The sequence below is a fragment of the Postia placenta genome, assembly GCF_002117355.1.
Source record: "Postia placenta MAD-698-R-SB12 unplaced genomic scaffold POSPLAscaffold_3, whole genome shotgun sequence".
NCBI lineage: Eukaryota > Fungi > Basidiomycota > Agaricomycetes > Polyporales > Adustoporiaceae > Rhodonia > Rhodonia placenta.
In genome coordinates, this window is record NW_020169834.1 from 3,131,554 (window position 1) to 3,149,178 (window position 17,625).

Below are 17,625 nucleotides of genomic sequence, written 5' to 3' on the forward strand. Positions count from 1 at the left end.
GAAGGGCGTGTAGTACCTCTGTCCGGGACGACCACAGTTCGCGCTGGGTTTCACGCAGAAGCATAGTCTCTATATATCAACACGGACGGTCGACGGGATACGTTTTGACGCACTCTCGATCCCTGTACAGAACATTCGTGTATCCAGTTAATCTTGTCCCCGGTAAGTTGACACGCGTGTTCGTGCGTCATGGATGCTCGCTTACATCGGAGCAGACGAGCAACAAACAATGGGTGGAGGCGGTTCTCATGATGACTGGGAAGCACGGCAGAGGGAAGAGCGGAGGCGTGCCGAAGAGGAGCAACAGCGGCTACAAGAGCAGCAGCGGCAGGCAGAGGAACAAGCGCGACGGGCAGCAGAGGAACGCGCTAGAGCTGAGGAGCGCACCAGGCAGATCGTGGAGGAGATGAGACGTGCGGAAGAAGCCAGGAGGCAAGCTGAAGAAGAGCAACGACGTGCAGAAGAAGCAAGAAGACGCGCGGAAGAGGAGAGGCAACGCGCAGAGGAGGCCAGGAGGAGAGCGGAGGAAGAGGCCAGGCGCGTCGCGGCAGAGCAGCAACGCCGTGAACAGGAGATGCGCGTCGCCGAGGAGCAAAGACGAGCCGCAGAAGAACAAAGGCGCATCGCAGAGGAGAACGCGCGTCGGGTCGAAGAAGAGAGGCGTCGTGCAGATGAGGCGAGGCGACGGGCAGAAGAAGAGGCGCGTCGGGCTGAAGAGCAGAGGAAGATTGCCGAGGAGCAGAGACGGCGAGCAGAGGAAGAGCAACGCAGAGCGGACGAGGCCAAACGGCTTGCTGAGGAGCAACGCCGACAAGCCGAAGAACAACGCCGGAGGAACGAGGAGGAGCGGGCACGAGCAGAGGAGGAGGCCAGGATTGCCAGAATAGCAGAGGAAGCCGCCGCTCAAGCCAGGATCCAGGCAGAGAAAGAAGCCGCTCACGCTCGAATGGCCCAGGAAGAGGCGGAACGCGCGCTGCAAGAGGGTATCAAGCCCATCATCGTACCTACGGTGGAGGAAGTCGCCGCGACGAAGACCCGCCTTCAGTATCAGGAGGGCTCATTCCACTTCGCAGTCGCGGGCATCTCAGGCAGCGGAAAGTCATCCCTGATCAATGCCCTCCGCGGCCTGCGCAACAATTCCAAGGACCCGCGAGTCGCGGCTGCAGGCGTCGTCGAAACCACCAGCGTTGTCGCACGCTACCCTGACCCGATGAGGAACGACGTCGTCTGGTATGATGTTCCAGGAGCCGGAACGCTGGACTTCCCCGACTGGGTTTACTTCAACGACCAGGGTCTTTACATTTTCGACTGCATCCTCGTGCTGACTGACAATCGGTTCACGGACACTGACCTCGCCATACTGCGCAATTGTGCGCGCTTCAAGATCCCGGCGTTCGTCGTGCGCTCAAAGTGGCAGCAGCATGTCGAGAACATTTTGGACGATCTGCAGGATGAAGACGACGAAGACGACGACGCACGACTCATAAGAGCGCGCAACAAGCTCGTCGCGGAGACTACCGCGAGCGTTTCGGAAAACTTGGCAAACGCCGAATTACCACCGCAGAGGGTGTACGTCGTCGATAAAGAGGCACTGGTGCAGGTCGTCAATGGCGCGGAGCCGGCTCATCTTTTTGACGAGCGTGATCTCGTTAGAGAGCTGTTCATGATGGCCCACGCCGGTAGGGCCTAGGCAAAATCGAGATCGTCAGTTTCTGTTTCGCGCTTGTTCCCCCGTTTCTGTTCGACGTGATCATCATTCCATAAGCCGGCTTATCACAACGTTTCTTGCAACACTCGATAGTAGCACAGCGCAATGGGTATCCAGCATCCTATTTCCAGATGTAAATCTTGGCCTAAGCACCTCTCCAGACAAAACATTTGACAGGCAAGGCGCAGAACAGATATGATCAAGCGCACCTCGCCATCAGGGCGCATAACACGCGGTGATAAAGTCTAGCTGCTCCTACACAACCGCATCCTCCAATCGCGCAAGGTTCATCGCACCCCTTCCGAAACCAGCAGCTAGTGCAGAGAATCCACCCTCGCGAACTTCTTGCAGGAATACATCGTGTTGATCCACGAGCCGTTCGTTGTTTTGCCGAATCTCACGTATGAGACCATGTGCACGAGCGCAGTTAGGGCACTCCGTTTCATGTTCGCCCAGGCATCTGTGAAACGATAGAATGAATAAGATGATCAGCAGTGTAGTATAGTCGCAGCCGATAAGGTATGGCACAAATAACGATTGCGTACCTTTGGTGGTAGCTGTGCCCGCACATAAAATGCACGCTTGGCAAGTCCAGCTGGCCTTGACAAACGGCACATTGTGTGACATGGAACACGCGCGGACGGTCTGGGTCGCTTAGCTCTTGCACCTGCTTCAGCTTCGCTTGCGTCTCCCCACGGTATGAATCGATGAGTTGTTGATCCTACGTGACGATAATCGTGTCAGCATTCAGAGTCCCACCACCAGGAAAGGCTCTGCTACAACAAGTACTGCTCACCACGTTCACGGCCTGTCTGCCCTCAGTAATCACTCTCGCCAGCCATGATCGGACTATGCCGACGCCAACAACATTGTTCCGCCCAAGCACTCGAACAACCTCCATCGGCTGCATCACCCCCCTCTCCTCTACTTCGCGAAGCACATCCTTCACATCCTCCTCATGTTTTCGCAACAACGCGGGCTCCGAAGTGAGGAAGCGGAGAACCAGTGCATACAGGGAAGGGTGAGTGGGGCCATACAGACGGAGGGCACGAACGACTTCTTCCGATGCGGCGGATTCCTCAGACGATTCTGCCGAAGAGCGGTGTTCGTCCATCCAGAAGCGCAGGATATCCTCGTGCATCCCAGCGCGCTCCCATAACGGAACAAGACCCTGTGTGAATCCGCATGTCGAACATAGGATAAGGGCATGTGTAGGGTCATAGGGTATACGCCCTCCTTCACTGCGCAGTACACGGAGCGCTTTGTCCTGGTTTGCTTGACGCTCTGCTGTTGTCGGTCCAGGGGCTAGGTAGAGTTCGAGCAACGTGTTCCACACGGAGACCTGGTCCTGGCGCTCAGCTTCCTCGAGCGCATTCGAATCCGATTCTACCTCAACAGAGCCATTCGCGATAGCATCCACAGTCTGGCCCCACCGCTTCAAAGCGACAGTCTCTAGAAAGCTCACGAAGCAATCCAAATGGTCGACAAAGTGCGCAAAGAACAGACGGGGCGAAGGTCGTTTCACGCTGTGCACTGTCGGTTTCACCGGAGAAGCACTAGTGATGGTTGGCGTCGGCGGAGGGGGAGTGGCTGTCCTCGACAGCTCCTGCTCATGCGCAACCGACAGTTGACGTGATGACGCTCCCGGCTTGACAGTTGTGGTAGACGCGGACGATGGTGCTACGGGCCCTTGGTCGGAGGCCGTAGCGGAAGAGGAGCCCGGTGCCGCGTTCCTATTCAATGCGAGATAGGAGAGATACGACGGACCACCACTCGTGCTTGGCTGGCGGGTTAAGGCAGCTGGTTCGCCCTTGGGCTCGTCGTCGTCAAACATCAGTGGTTCCAAACTAGTGCAGATATCGATGAGAAGTTGCGTAGTCTCATAAGGGAGATTATTGAGCATTGCCCGCCCATATCGCGCCAAATTGGATTCGGCCTATGATAAAAGTTGTGAGGCTAGAAGTACTATCAAGGACGCTCTACGTACTGCTTCTGTTCCTAGTCTCCGCAGATACGATAGCGCATCCTTGTAGTTACCTGCGTCCTCGATTTGTATACGGAGGTAGTCTTCATGTCGCTCGTATTTCTTCGCAAGATATGACGCATGTTCGAAGTACCCTGCCTGGCGACACACCCGAATAGCCGTGTCAAGATCAAATGGTAGCTCATCAGTGGCTCTGGCAGACTCGCGCTTGATGAAAGCGTCGAGGCGGGAGACGTCTTTCAACTTCGTGTACGTATTCAGAAGCAACGTAGTATGGTCAGAGTTGGCACGACCTAGCGAATGGAGCTCCTGAAGGTAGGTAACCAAGTTGTGAATCCTTTGCGCGTCGAGAAACTAGAGACAGCTTTAGATAGCGTAGAGTTTAGAGAAAGGAAACCTACCTTGCGAATTATGTAGCTCGGTTGAACATGTCCTATCGTCTTGAGGTACTGCTGCACAGCTCCGTCATAGTCTGCTTTGGCGTATAGATGGTCGCCGAAGCGGCGCTGCACATCTGCAACTTCGCCCGGATCGAGGCCCTGAGTCTTTGCAACGTTTAAAGCAGTCAAGAAAAGAGATTTGCGATAAAGCATGTCCAGCTTTGCCGACGTGGGTTTCTCCTCTAGGCACGAGAGCTGGTGACTGATCAGCCTATAATGTCACGCCATAAGAGAATAGTCACCTACCGAACCGTCATTTGCGAGAGCATATATCTGTCCAAACACCGAAAAGACTTCGCGAATGCCTGTGGTGAATGTCCCAGTATAAGCTACGAAATGGTTTTCCAGGTCGAACACCGTCAGTTTTGTGATCTCCGCATTGTCCGTGCTCTTGCTCTTAGCCGCGAGGTTTCGCACCGTAGCAGACGCTGCAGTCACGGATGGCGCGATGGGCGGAGATATAATAATCATATAGTTTCGGTGCGTGTGGACTGCCACCTTCTTCCCTATGATAAGTTGAGCCTGCAGTGCCTGTGTACCAGCGCCGTGACTCACCCTCGTATGCGAATGATGAACCCCTGCTGTCAATCCCGCATACGTAGATGGCTTCGTCTCGGGCGACCACCATATCCCCACTATTCCCATCCATCGCCGCGCATCCAAGTCCGCATCCCAGCTCGCTGACTACGGTAGGCTGTCCGCCGCTCCCCTTGCCGCTCGCATGGTACGCGAGCACTCGGTTCAGTGTTACAATGAAAAGATACATGTTCGGACTGTCTTCGCCGGGTTCGCGGAACCCCAATCCAGTGATGGGCTCCCCTGCCGACTCATGTACCACGCGTGGTTTCGGTAAGGCCGAAAGGGACGTCGAACCAGAAAATATGGACTGATCCAGATGTCGATATAGTAGGACCGTGCCGTCCCCAAGGCCTATGGCAAGGTACGCTAGCGTAGCTGACAATGCAATAGTAGAGACCTGTGTGAGCTCGAGTTAGTTGGCCTCGAACTAAAGTTGTGAAACTTTGGCCTACAGGGTGGGGTCTATTCCCGCTCTGTACTTTGGTGGATCTTAGCAAGGCAGGCAACCCTGTCTTATTATCGGTATGTTCCAGGTCCCAGACCTTGAGGAAGGGATGTCGTGCCGTATCCTCCTCCTGCGTGAGACTCGGGAGGTCACATTGGGCTGGTCTGGTAGGGAACAAGCGACGTACCCCAAGCGTGATCAGAATTCCCTTTCTCTCCACCATATGCGTCACTCGCCCACCAGCGTGCGCTAGCCAGCTCCTGACAATCTCGAATTCGCGGTTCAACTGGTAGACACTGCCGTGTATATCTGCAACAACGAGTCCTGCAGAGGATGAGCATAGCGTTGATATCTCCGGAGTTTTCTTCACGAATGGTCGAGTGTATGAGAGAATGCGACTGAGGTTAGGAAGGGGCAGCCATTCCAACTGGCTCAAAGGGAGTGACGTACCTGGAATATTTCGGGCGGACTGCCCAGGTCATGGATGTCCCGTATTGGCGCAAGGTCGAAGAACGTAAACTGCCTCCACTGCCATTATAGCTTCGGTTGATTTATGCATACCTGACACTGTACACTGCGATCGTACTTACTGCTGGTGCGGAAAGGGCTGCAGGTTGCGATTGAGCAGACATCATGCTTTCCCTTCAGTTTCTGGACCTATTGCTTAATTCCCTTTGAACAGTGCCCAGTAAGGGAACTGAGACGTTTCGTAGGTGATGTATGGTGTGAGCCTGTGATCAGAGGACAAGTAATTGCAGTCCTCTGTATCGTTATCGTGCTCGTGGTCCCCTTCCTTCTGATTAAAAGTCGACCGCTACGAATGTCGACGTATATGCAGGAAGAATGACACGGCGTGAGCAGCCGTGGAGAGTTATGTATGAGGATCTCTTATGCTCTATTTGTAACTACTTGCTTATGTAATCCATACCAGTCTTTACGCGTACAGCAGATTATAATTTCATACTCCGAAAACGCGACGTCTAAGCGCCCGTCAAGCTCATCCCGTTTCTTCCGAACGAGCCAACACATCTTCATTCTCTTGTCGCCATCTCGTGTATGTCGTTTTCTGCTGCTTCCGCTCGGTCTGGGAGCATCCTAGTCTCACGATTTGTTTGCAGAACTCGAACAATCAGCGACATGAGCTTCTTAGGTCTCCGCAAGTGGCCGACGCCCGTACGCCTTTCCTCTACCCGCACTATGTCCAAATAATTGACTGCAATCCTTCGCACCTGGTCTCCTGGTATTACATGCCTGTATGCTACAGGTCGCCAAGCCGCTGTGGCCGTTCATTGCCGCTGGTACTATCACGTATTTCCTCGTTGCGAAGGCGCAGGACATGGGTGTGAAGTGTGCGTGTCCTTCTCGTTGGCCACGTTCTTGTCTATGGCTCTATTGAAATGAACTAACCTCATCTGGCTTCCACAGCGGAGGCTTATGCCAAGGACCCGCGAAACCCGTACGCTGCGCAGATCGCGAAGGAGTCGCACCACTAGAGAAAATATCTTACTTCCACTCATGATCGTGGTATATGGCATAGGTCGATCCGTCGACTGTATACGAGCGTTATTTGAGCTGTACTCAGCATGCATGTCTGCGTCTCCAGTGAGCGGAGGTTGCTTAAGGCTTGAAGTGTTAGCGTCTAGCGAGCGCCTGCGGCTCTGCAGCGAGTCATGGTTTAAAACATGCGAACGATCACGCACTCGCACAGGGTGATGTAGGATGTTGAATTGATCCATTGATGATGGACTAAACGTTTCAACTCGCCGACAATGTCGCATAATTGCGGATCCGCCACTACGTGCACAGGTACCTGTGCATATGCACTCCGTGTGCAGATACTGTGCAAATGCCATCAATACTGCGCATATTGACATTGAGCTTCGGCACCGTACTTGCTGGCGTGGCTTCATCCTACTGGTAAGTGCTGCGATCTGCATCGCCTACAGCTAGGGCGATCAGTCAGCGCGGCAGCCAGACTCCGGAACCCTGCGGTCTGACTTGGCGCGCAAACGCGGGTATATATACCCTTTCAATAGGAAGACAGGAGCTATTCCTCACCTCTAGTTTCTGCCCTGTATCCTTCATCAACAATGAATGTATTCGCAATTGGTGCTTCCAAGAACATTGGCTACTATGCCTCAGTAAGACTACTCGGTGGGTTCCTGTTATTGACGCGTTTGCGAGTCATTTGTCTGACTTGTGCAACCTACTTCAGAGAAGGGAGCAACTGTCACGTTTCTTCTCCGTTCCCCTTCCGTTTTCGACGAAGACACGACAATCCAGAAATATGTCACCACTGGCAAGGCACATCTCGTGAAGGGTGATGCTCTTGTAGTTGACGACGTCCGGCGCGCATGGCAAACTGCACAAGCAGCCGGCGTCGACAGGGGCGTTGATCTTGTTATCTTCACCGTCGGTCAGTTGCTTTCATACTTCCTTAATTGCTGTGACTAGATACTTATCACGCCTTAGGAGGGACCCCTAATTTCAGCCTTGTGCACGGCGCCGTCATCTCTCCGCCCAACCTTGTCACCCAAGCTACACTGAACCTCCTCTCAACGATCCCCGCACATGCCTCAACTCGCGTCATCGCCGTCTCTTCTAACGGCCTCTCGCGCGCGTCGCATGCGACCCTCCCATTAGCGCTTAAGCCACTCTACGGCTACCTCCTCCGCCGCCCGCATGCCGACAAGCTCGGAGTGGAGCGCGTCGTGGCACACTGCGCCGGGTGGCAATGGACAGACGAAGACCCGGATAAAGAGATCCTGTCAGAAGGGTGGCAAGACAGAGAGGGCCTGTTGAAGGCGGGGGAGCTGGAGCACGTTGTTGTGGTACGGCCAGCGCTATTGACGGATGGCCCATGCAGAGGGGATAGTGTGCCGGACGCGCCGTATAGAGTATCGGAGGGAAACCTCAAGGGGTCGTATCGGGTGTCGAGGAGCGACGTTGCGCATTTTATGGTGAATGGTTTGCTTCCTCATTGGGACGAATGGGAGGGTAAATGTGTAGGCATTGCATACTGATGTAGATAGGAATTCATGGTTAGCGGATGTCGTTTCTCGGAATGGTCTTGCAAGGGATGACTGGTCCAGTGATTTAAAGACGTGAGGCGCCGCAGAAGCAGTGACAGAAGGTTATTTCGCTATTCTCGCTGTCTGTGCTGTACCTTATGCACATGGCCCATGGTGCTCAATGCTCCAGAGTGCACTCTTCCCGGAAAGAAATGTCAGCAGCTTCGGGATCAATGATCAGAATCAATTAACGGGGAAGTAACCCTCGGACTTCCAGCCAATTAGTTCTACGACGACTAGCTGACGGCAGATGGGGATACCAGCCATCCAACGTTGCGAGTACAACGACAACGACCAGCTCCTATATTGCTGAGGCACATTCACACTCCCATGTTGTGAGATTTGTCATCGCCGACTGCCTTTTCCACTACGTTCCACACGATCACTCAGATGTTCTCGATCGGAGATTAGCTCAATCGCGGAGTACGCTATCTCGGTTGTCATCCTGTCTTGAGCAGGAGACAATACATCTCAGGCCACTACTCTTACCTGGCGGAGCTACTGGGGTGGCAGGGATGGAATGAGCAATTTTTTGTGGATATTGTCTCGCAGATCAACAATTTTACTAGTTTGAACATGGAGTTCATGATCATAAGATGGATGGACGCAGGACGAGAGTTTTATTTGACCTGCCTCCGCAATTTGAACAGCGTTCGCATACACTCGCTTATATTGAGTGGTACACTCCATTGGGGACAGCCGCTGATGAATACACGGAGTATCTCCCTATGACGGAGATCGAAGTGTCTCCGACATGGGGAGATATCTCCGGCGTCTAAGAGATATTTCTCTGAGGGGCGCTTAGCTCCCTGAATAGAAATTCTATCACGTGCAGTGCGAGAGAAATGGGTGGTGACCAAGATTTTGTCTCGTATAGTATCGGGGAGCTTCATTATGGCTAGTTTTGGGCCTCTAATGGCCAGCGCCGGAAAAGGCAGGAGGGTGCGGGAAAGTATGTAAAAAGCGTGTAAAACGCGAGTTTCTAACCCTAATCTGAGTTAGCCTGATTTGGCAGCGTCTCAGATTAGATAACGAGAAAGGACCGGACTTTACCGAAAGCCGATGAAGAGATCGGGCGATGGTGATCCAGTCACGTGATCTCCCAAAGAGGACACAAATAATTTGAAGCAAGCGCCCCGCGCCGGAAAATTGATGGAGGTGTCTCCACACGCCGGAGATATCTCCCCATGCCGGTATCGCAACAGGGACTGATCTGCTCTGCGCCACTGATGGTGTTTGTCCTTACCAGTCTGTCGGACGCTAGGACCCCAGTCACTCCTAGAGGGCGGTGTTGCCTCACTCTCATTAGACGTTCAACCCTTGAGTTGCACATGTGTACTATAATTTAAATCATCATCACTCACAGTTGGCACTTCGGTTATAGAAAGAGCTGTCTGCACTCAGAAGAGAATTTGCGCACATAGGAGTGTTCAGGGTCTCAATCTAGCGGCATGAGCCGGCAGAGCCCGGCATGCAATGCCGGTGACCTTTGTTTGCAGCAGAGCAGTCTCTGGTGGAGCAGATCAGTCCCTGTTGCGATATGCCGGAGACACTTCGATCTCCGTCATAGGGAGATACTTCAGTCTCCGTGTATTCATCAGCGGCTGTCCCCTCCATTGCATCGTCCAGATCCCATCATGGGGATGTACCTTAAACCTTCAACCCGGAACCATCGCTCGAATGCTGCAATTGTGACCGTGGACAGGATTTACCGCACATGTCATCTCATTCCCGAGTATGGAGCAGAGATTAATCCCATTATGCCGAAACATAACGCACTGGATGTTACTTCACAGTTTATGATAATTCGTACATCTCTGTTGACCTGCATGCATTCCTAACCTAGTACAAAGTTGTCACTGCGAGAGGAACTTCACATAACTCATTGGTGTATTCGCCCATCGTGTCAAGGACGACCGTTCGGACGCAAGGAGTACAACGGCTAGGCATGTCGAGACTGAACTAATTGCTCGCCTAGATAACACGAGACACTCGCGCAGTCTGATCAAGTCGCGCTGAGCACATCAACCGTCAGCAGGAAGGCATTCGGATTGAGAAAAAAACACTACACATGCATACCATTGATGCTATTGCGCTCTGTAGTACCTGTAGACGAGCTGAACACTGTATAGAACGAGATTCGAATCATGATCAGCTGCAAACAGTATGGGCCGCTGCAGCACAGCATACTCACACTATCAAAGAAATACTTGGAGTGAGTGATGGATGTGTCGCCCAGTGTGAGACCGGGCCCCGCGAGAGCTTGATTGGTAACAGATGCGCAGGCAGCGCTGCGGCTCTAGACCCGTTTTCCTGATACACTGCTGGGCTGTATAAAAGAGCAAAGATGCGTCGGGGTATCTCAAGCTCCCGTCCATCTTCCAACCAGCGAAACGGACAATGCAGGCCTTTTTTATAGTCGCCGCTCTTGCCGTGTCTGCTTTCGCATCTCCTGCCAACACCAACAAATCGTCCATCACGCCGGTCGCGTTGTACAGCAACAACTGTAAAGGCAGTGGGCTCTGCTCTGACTCAATCAGAGACGATTGTCAGCAGGCTATAGACAACGTGAATGCTGGTGCCACTTACTCTGACCAGGCCCAGTTCTCAGTTGGCAATTGCTACAGTAAGCCTATAGTCTCCATTTGCGCACCTTGCACCTTGTGAATGACACTCTCATCGCCAGTGATCTATGCGACGAATGGTGCCGGAGCTCAGCCTGTCAGTGGCCAGACCATCATCGACACCGCCGACACTATCTTGTCGTCCTGCTCGGACACGTGCGGCAGCTACGGAACGAACAATAATGGGTGCTCCGCGTGTCATGTCACGCTAAACTATCGATCTTGAATACTATGGATTGCTAGTCGAAGGTGAGTTCTTGATTACTTGACCAGCGGGGGTTTAGTCCTGCATTCTCAGTTCTGGCTGATATGTATGTCGTTAGTGTCATCTAGGGTCTTATTACAGAGACCATGAGGTCAAACACACCTTGGGGTTTAGATTACATCCAGTACTGGATGCACGGCAGGTGTCCGGATACCGCGAATAAATTATGTCTCTCTGTAACTCCTGTAAACGAGCATACCGCTAGCCTTCAGTTCATTCTCAGAGTCACAGCGTCAATGCCTTGCACAGAGATCGTTTGTAATGGTACAGCTTCGACCTGATCGGTGACCCTGAGACTCATACGCATCAGACACTCACGGTCTAATCCTTCTCTGGTGCGTTACATGGGCTTTCAGGAGGCGCTGTCTTGCAATTTAGATTGTCGGACAGGAACTTCGCAAAGTCGATGACTTAAGCGTTGCGTGCTGACGTCGAAGGATATGCATGGTATATGTAATGAGTCACGTACGGAGAGGTATTGTAGTTAAGATGGCGTGTAACTTACACGCGACATTACTACGACCAGCGATACTATTATATCTTCCTGCCATCATAACCTTCGTGTAAAAAGCGAGATATGATCTTCACCATGGGCTGTCTACGATCGGGATAGTCGAACTGCTGCGAGTGATCAAGGTCCGGGTAGTACAGCACCTCTAAGCCATCCTTCTCCCACCTGAACGTGGTCTCGTCCGTCCCGGTCAGATAGCGCCTGACTTGCTTGGCATCGACGATCTGGTCGCGCCCGCACAGCACGATCGCGCAAGAGCGCCCGTCCAGGTCGTCCTTCCACAGCATGTTCTCGAACCAGAAGAAGTGCCGCGAAAGTGCACGCGCGATATCCGGGTCGCGGCTCGCGAAATACCACAGCTGCCACTCATTTGCAGTGCGCGGCTCGCGATATACAAAGTTGTACGCTACCGCGGGCAAGTATAGCAGAAACGGGATCGGATCGACGAGCAGCGTGGATGCTACGCGCGCAGCGAGCGGGGCGTCGCGCAGAATGTGGGCCGCGAGGACGGTACCGTAAGAGTGGGCGGCAAGGATGAAGGTAGGTAGGCCGTGGTGGTCGAGGACGCGCGTGAGCGCGGAAAGCATGGCGGGACGGTGGAGGGGCGGGTAGGTGATGTGCATGCTGACGGCGAGGTTTTCAATGGCCATGATTCCGACCTCTGGGTCTTCGGCCGCGATCTCACGAAGGAATGTCACATATGGCCACAAGCCAATCTATTATCGTGTCAACCCAGTATTTCCTTCATGAAACAATGTAACGTACCCCAATTCCATGCAAGAACAGCACCGGGGGCTTGGTTTTGGAGCGGTGCGGACGATACCAGTAGACAAGGTCGGATTGAGGAGACGGCTGTGACAGCAGGGATATCCACCGTGGGGGAAAGCACCTTATGGAACTCGTGTTGAAGTGCTTAAATCCGCCTCGAAGCAGCAGAGTACACGTGATTGTATCTACAATCGAGACAATCTGAACATATAAGCACCTCTATGAGCAGAGTCCTATAGGCACTTACAAGGTACCAGAACAACGGCCTGTGCACCGTGACGACCGGGTCCAATGTCGTGCGCATAGACTTGACAGTCTCGCTACAGCCTCGCGGGAGCTTGCTCCCCGTGGCCTCCTCTACTCTAGTTAAATAGTCCTCTATCTCTTCCACCCATTCTTGCTTCATTCCATCAGGGCGAGCACTGAATAACGCCCATAGTAGCCACTCCTTCATATTATCACGTTTAATGGACGTTTCTGGGGAGTTGAAAAACCAGCCAGTGGTCATGTTCGTGCCGGCCATATGGGCAACACATCGCAGGAAAAGGGTTTCGCGCTCTGTCTTTGACAATGGGGGCGGATGGACGGCTGCCTGCATAGGTAGTTAGAACTCTAGAAAACACACTCATCAAACTAGCGCGCCCGCGAAACCGCATGCACTGTTTGTGCATTGTCCTGTAAGATTTCGCGTTTTGGCCTTAACGAGGCACAGCCATCCCCTACGTGAATACGGCTGATGCCTGATCATTCACGCCGCTCACCTTCTGCAACCAGTAGCTTCTGGGGACATATACGAAGGCATAGAAGATTGTCTCAGCAATGGCATAAAGTCCAAGCCAGCGACAATACAGAATTTCACCCGCATACAGACTTGTTAGCGTGTATGCGACGCTCAGAGGAGCGACGAGGCGAAGACATGCGATACTGGCGCGAATGAAGATGTACTCGGGGAGAGAATTCCCAATCATCGAGAACGACTGAGTGGTTGACTATGTCTGAGGTGCGCGTGCGGCGTCGGCATGTATGTGTGAGAATGACTAGAAGTTGGGAGCCAGATGCGCCGCTGTGCCTTGGGGCCTGGTGGACACAGCGAGCACGTCCGAGAGCATGTTGCCTGTTTTCCCGCCACTGCGGCCGGCCATTTTTAGAACTCCGCCTCCGTCTGCCGAGCGGAACGGGACAGACTGCGCGAACTTTCTTCGGCGCCCTCACCCTTGTCGACCGCTCCCACCACCCACCGTCGACGTACAATGGCCAAAAAGAAGAATAAGCAGGTGCGTAGTAAAATCGCTGCCTCAGGAGACTTATTCACTCGCACGTAGGTCCTCCGCCCTTGGTGTTGGTACTGTGAGCGGGAGTTCGAAGATGAAAAGGGTGAGCGCATACGCGTCTCCAGCACTTCGTGAAAAGTGCTTACCGAAAACACTCGACAGTTCTAATGCAGCACCAGAAGGCCAAGCACTTTAAGTGCAACCTATGCCCCCGACGGCTGAATACGGCGGGAGGTCTAGCAGTTCATATCCAGCAGGTACATAAGCTTGAGCCCGAGAAGTGAGTTTTATTTTCTTGTCCTCCTTTGTACGTTGCTGATACAATCAAGTCTTCCGCGGATTGAAAATGCGCTACCTGGACGTGACGGATACGAGGTGGAGATCTTCGGCATGGAGGGTATTCCCGCTCCTGATATCGCGGACTACAAGCGCCGCAAGGAGATTGAGCTTGGTCTCAATCCTGGAACCATTTCTCAGCCTCAGAACAAGAGGCCCAAGCTAGACAATCGCGCTCTTACTGAAGAAGAGCTTAGGGCGCAGTTGGAGGCACATAAGGCGCTCATGGGCGCAAGTGAGGGAGCGGCTGCGCCTGCGACGCCTGAAGTCGCCTCGGGCGCTGTCTTTGGCGCTCCAGCACAAACGTATGCCCTTCCGACGGCTCCGGCCCCTGGTATGGTACCTCCGCCCTCAGCATCTCCTATGGGTATGCACCCAGGTGCGCCGCCTTTCCCTCATGGTGCGTTGCCGCCGCCTGGCTTTCCAGGCGCCCCTCCCTTCCCTCCGCCTGGCATGTCATTTCCTCCAGGGTGAGTCTGGTAGCTCTTCATCAGAATCCCCGCTCATTTTGCCGTCACAGTATGTTCCCTCCGCCTGGTTTCCCAATGCCGCCTCCGCCATTTGCCGGCTCCCCTCCACCTGGAATGCCTCTTCCGGGGATGCCACCTGGCGCCCCTCCTCCAGGCATCCCTCCTTTCCCTCCTGGTGTACGTCCGCCATTTCCACCACCTCCATTCCTCCCGCCAGGTGTGTCACCACCCCCTGGGTTTTCTTCTCCAAACGGTATGATACCTCCCGGTATGCCACCGTTACCAATGCGTACCACGGTGTCGACGTCTCCACCCCCGCCGGGTGTGCCGGGAACTCCAGCCCCTCCGCCAGCAGCATCTCCTGTGCATCAGGTACCAGCATCAGCACCAGCATCAGCAGCTTCGCCTTCAGTGGCGAAGACGCCCCCTCAGCTTACTCTGCCAGACCCCACTATTGCACAGACGAATCCGCCGTTCAAGAAAGATACTTCACTGAAGTGGTCAGATCCGAATTTCTCGCCTGTAAGTGTATCTTGCCATCCCGACGTCAAAATTGATCCAATCCCGTGATTAGGAAGAGCATCGCGCCATCCACCCGAAGTATTGGATCGCGAATACTTCCGAGAAGAAAGGGGACGGCCAGAGTGCCGCCTCTGCAACAACTGCCCCTGAGGAGAGCAGAGGAAAGAAGCGGGCCCGGGCAGAAGACTTCCTGTAGACCGCTCTGTCCAGGTCACTTCTCCTTCATTTATTCTTGACGTTATCTATTTGTACAGCAGTCGGCTGATCGATTCGGGGAAAGGCGAGAGAGCGAGATACGGAAGGAGCGGGGCCTTGTCCAACCAGTCCGTCCAGTCCTTGCATGCTGCTCGTTCGTTCCCTTCGTTCTGCTCATTTCTCCCCATCATAAGTGTCTCACGCCGTCGGACACAGTATGGTGAGACCGGTACGAAGGCTCCCTGTTTCTCTTACTTCCTCTGTTACTCTGTACGGTTGGTCTTTTCTTTGCCCTATGCCAGCTTGATGTTTATTGCCAGAATTGGAGCAAGGTTCGTGTAATTCATGAGAGGCTGAGCTACTCACATTAGGTGACTATTTACCTCGATAAGCGCACCGAGGATGCTGTTGAACGATTCATAAGCCTCAATAACCCTTGACTCCGCCCGCCGCACGCTATATGTTCGTGCTCCCACTGATCAGCAGTGTGTTCGCGAACTGATCCCAGAGTTCCCAGGAATGTAATTCAACGAAATGTGGTGTCCCGTGTTCCGCCATATTCTAGCATGGGTAAGTTCTGAGGCCTAGTGAGTGCAATTCTTCTACAGTAGCATGAGTATTTCCAGCGCACTGGCGCGTCATATATTTGTCTGCACGCAATCATTTCCAGGTTCACATCCACTTGTCTATGAATCTGGCCTGTCCATTCGTACCCACACCATCTGCTACTCCACCTGCATTCTCTCTCTCTTCTTTCACACGGGTTCTTAGCCTCCCGGCAACACTTCCTGCATATTGAGCGGACGGCAGTCACCAACTTTTGGGTAGGGCGTGATGACGGGATATCATCCACTTACGCCCTAATTTGCTCTTCAATCAGTGTACTCCGTGAGGCGGAGAAGCGACTTGTGGGAGTGTAAGCAGAGCCGGATTGTAGCAGAGCTGCTAGCGCACGGAGGGAATTGAAAGTGTGGGTCGCTAAACGGGCATGTTAGACTGATACCCGGTAGAGACCAGTCTATGATCGGGTTCAAAATACTGCTACACATGGTGTACTGGTATGTTTCTCAACATGGAGCATGATATTGCTTGTCAAAAGCGTGAACATTTAACAGTCCATTCTTGGATCCTCGAAGTCTCACCGTGTCGGAGTCGAAAGTCTTGCCTCACGACCAGGTGTCATGAGTGGGTAGGGTTTAACTTTCAATGGCCATGAACATTGTTGGCGGGGACTTACTGGTGACCACGCCCTTTCGACAGGCATGGTTGTAGGGCGAACGTGGGGCCGGATAGCCCGGTTGACACGTATAGGTGTGCTACATCGCTATGTTTGTAGTACGCGTGGAGCATGCTACGCCTTCCAGGGATGCAGCTGATCGACCGGTCGGCAGTTGGCCGAGTGGCGGTATAAGGCTAAACCTAGTCTAACGTGGTCAGCGTAAAATGACATTGATCAAATCATCCGCAGGCACACGTTTCAAGGCGTTGAACATACCCTTGTACTCTTGTACGGTCTCAGACGGCGTGCATACCTCAACCGCATTCGAACAGCAGGCAGAGTAGTCGAGGTCGTGGTGACCCGGCGGCGACGATGCAGAAATGGCCGGTTTTTGCTAGCCAACCAACCGCACTCTCAGACGGTATAATAGGGCAGGAATGTGTCCAGGTAACTTAGGCTCTCGTCCATCTTCCACCCAGCAACATGAACTGTTACAGTAAGCGGCTCCTTGTTCTCTTGCTGAGACGTGAATAATGTTCGTCACACAGACATGCTGCATATCGTCTTCCTACTCGCCGCCTTCGTCGGGTCGGCATTCGCGTACAATGACAACTGTAAAGGCAGTGGGCTCTGCGGTAATTCAATCAGAAGCGATTGCGAGAAGGCTATAGACAGCGTGGATGCTAGTGCCACCTACACCGACCAAGCTCAGTTCTCGGTTGGCCATTGCTATAGTAAGCTTGCAGCCTTTATTGGTGCACTTTGCACATTGTGAATGATACACTCTCGCCGACAGTGATCTATGCGACGAACGGCGCTGGGCCTCAGCCTGTCAGCGGCCAGACCATCATCGACACTGCTAATGAAATTCTAATCACCTGCTCCGTTCAATCGTGTGGTAGCATCGGCACGAGCTACAACAATGCCTGCCCCTCATGCCACGTCACGTTGAACTACCGATCGTAATCCATCAGTTATTGGAGGTACGCGGTGTGAATATTGACCTGTACTCTGACTGATCAATGTCTCTTCCGTCGCTCCAGTTTGTAGAGACAGTGGTTGGGAGAGGACATAGTATCCTCGGAGCTAGGGATGTAGAGGTACATGCTGTATACGACGCACCAGTGGATATCCTTAATCGTGCCATCTCCAAATATTTATTGAGCACAGCCACCGACTGGCCACCGCATATTGTGATATGAAATGCGTAACTCACG

At 53.2% G+C, this 17,625-nt stretch overlaps 9 protein-coding genes across 9 annotated transcripts; 7 read left to right on the top strand and 2 right to left on the bottom strand.

Annotated features, from left to right (window-relative positions):
* Nucleotides 1-550: 550 nt before the first annotated feature.
* On the top strand, nucleotides 551-1,684 carry POSPLADRAFT_1107200 (hypothetical protein; the record flags this gene model as incomplete). The annotated part of the gene is made up of 1 exon (XM_024483305.1): nucleotides 551-1,684. A coding segment is annotated over one exon (1,134 nt), but the record flags the coding sequence as incomplete, so codon positions are not given.
* Nucleotides 1,685-1,806: 122 nt separating this feature from the next.
* POSPLADRAFT_1065331 (hypothetical protein) lies at nucleotides 1,807-5,788 on the bottom strand (the record flags this gene model as incomplete). The annotated part of the gene is made up of 11 exons (XM_024481933.1): nucleotides 1,807-2,168; nucleotides 2,254-2,429; nucleotides 2,505-3,644; nucleotides 3,696-4,046; nucleotides 4,094-4,327; nucleotides 4,379-4,638; nucleotides 4,688-5,108; nucleotides 5,164-5,286; nucleotides 5,344-5,465; nucleotides 5,603-5,684; nucleotides 5,747-5,788. 11 exons carry the CDS (start codon nucleotides 5,786-5,788, stop codon nucleotides 1,964-1,966), a joined length of 3,156 nt encoding a protein of 1,051 aa, XP_024342450.1. The 3' UTR covers nucleotides 1,807-1,963.
* Nucleotides 5,789-6,293: 505 nt separating this feature from the next.
* POSPLADRAFT_1134861 (hypothetical protein) lies at nucleotides 6,294-6,649 on the top strand (the record flags this gene model as incomplete). Its single annotated transcript, XM_024484523.1, has 3 exons — nucleotides 6,294-6,329; nucleotides 6,421-6,505; nucleotides 6,582-6,649. The coding sequence occupies 3 exons, from the start codon at nucleotides 6,294-6,296 to the stop codon at nucleotides 6,647-6,649; spliced, it is 189 nt and encodes a 62-aa protein (XP_024342451.1).
* Nucleotides 6,650-7,219: 570 nt separating this feature from the next.
* Nucleotides 7,220-8,235, top strand: POSPLADRAFT_1179402 (hypothetical protein). Its single transcript, XM_024488664.1, has 3 exons — nucleotides 7,220-7,310; nucleotides 7,372-7,572; nucleotides 7,629-8,235. Exons 1-3 carry the CDS (start codon nucleotides 7,247-7,249, stop codon nucleotides 8,177-8,179), a joined length of 816 nt encoding a protein of 271 aa, XP_024342452.1. The 5' UTR covers nucleotides 7,220-7,246; the 3' UTR covers nucleotides 8,180-8,235.
* Nucleotides 8,236-9,678: 1,443 nt separating this feature from the next.
* POSPLADRAFT_1134178 (hypothetical protein) lies at nucleotides 9,679-10,068 on the top strand (the record flags this gene model as incomplete). Its single annotated transcript, XM_024484444.1, has 1 exon — nucleotides 9,679-10,068. The coding sequence occupies one exon, from the start codon at nucleotides 9,679-9,681 to the stop codon at nucleotides 10,066-10,068; it is 390 nt and encodes a 129-aa protein (XP_024342453.1).
* Nucleotides 10,069-10,627: 559 nt separating this feature from the next.
* On the top strand, nucleotides 10,628-11,077 carry POSPLADRAFT_1134631 (hypothetical protein; the record flags this gene model as incomplete). The annotated part of the gene is made up of 2 exons (XM_024484504.1): nucleotides 10,628-10,853; nucleotides 10,914-11,077. 2 exons carry the CDS (start codon nucleotides 10,628-10,630, stop codon nucleotides 11,075-11,077), a joined length of 390 nt encoding a protein of 129 aa, XP_024342454.1.
* Nucleotides 11,078-11,650: 573 nt separating this feature from the next.
* Nucleotides 11,651-13,436, bottom strand: POSPLADRAFT_1069490 (hypothetical protein; the record flags this gene model as incomplete). The annotated part of the gene is made up of 4 exons (XM_024482351.1): nucleotides 13,155-13,436; nucleotides 12,643-13,090; nucleotides 12,393-12,596; nucleotides 11,651-12,343 (listed from the first exon to the last, which is right to left on the bottom strand). Exons 2-4 carry the CDS (start codon nucleotides 12,991-12,993, stop codon nucleotides 11,651-11,653), a joined length of 1,248 nt encoding a protein of 415 aa, XP_024342455.1. The 5' UTR covers nucleotides 12,994-13,090; nucleotides 13,155-13,436.
* Nucleotides 13,437-13,645: 209 nt separating this feature from the next.
* POSPLADRAFT_1054399 (hypothetical protein) lies at nucleotides 13,646-15,190 on the top strand (the record flags this gene model as incomplete). Its single annotated transcript, XM_024480515.1, has 6 exons — nucleotides 13,646-13,669; nucleotides 13,718-13,769; nucleotides 13,829-13,946; nucleotides 13,996-14,472; nucleotides 14,523-14,994; nucleotides 15,047-15,190. The coding sequence occupies 6 exons, from the start codon at nucleotides 13,646-13,648 to the stop codon at nucleotides 15,188-15,190; spliced, it is 1,287 nt and encodes a 428-aa protein (XP_024342456.1).
* A 1,768-nt stretch (nucleotides 15,191-16,958) lies between these two features.
* Nucleotides 16,959-17,374, top strand: POSPLADRAFT_1133932 (hypothetical protein; the record flags this gene model as incomplete). The annotated part of the gene is made up of 2 exons (XM_024484415.1): nucleotides 16,959-17,142; nucleotides 17,205-17,374. The coding sequence occupies 2 exons, from the start codon at nucleotides 16,959-16,961 to the stop codon at nucleotides 17,372-17,374; spliced, it is 354 nt and encodes a 117-aa protein (XP_024342457.1).
* Between the last annotated feature and the right edge of the window lie 251 nt (nucleotides 17,375-17,625).

Excerpts from the sequence above, each read along its gene's own strand:
- POSPLADRAFT_1179402 (XM_024488664.1), top strand. The coding sequence starts at position 7,247 with ATGAATGTATTCGCAATTGGTGCTTCCAAGAACATTGGCTACTATGCC. Across the intron at positions 7,311-7,371 it reads TGCCTCAGTAAGACTACTCG|AGAAGGGAGCAACTGTCACG; the intron begins GTGGGTTCCTGT and ends AACCTACTTCAG. Across the intron at positions 7,573-7,628 it reads TCTTGTTATCTTCACCGTCG|GAGGGACCCCTAATTTCAGC; the intron begins GTCAGTTGCTTT and ends ATCACGCCTTAG.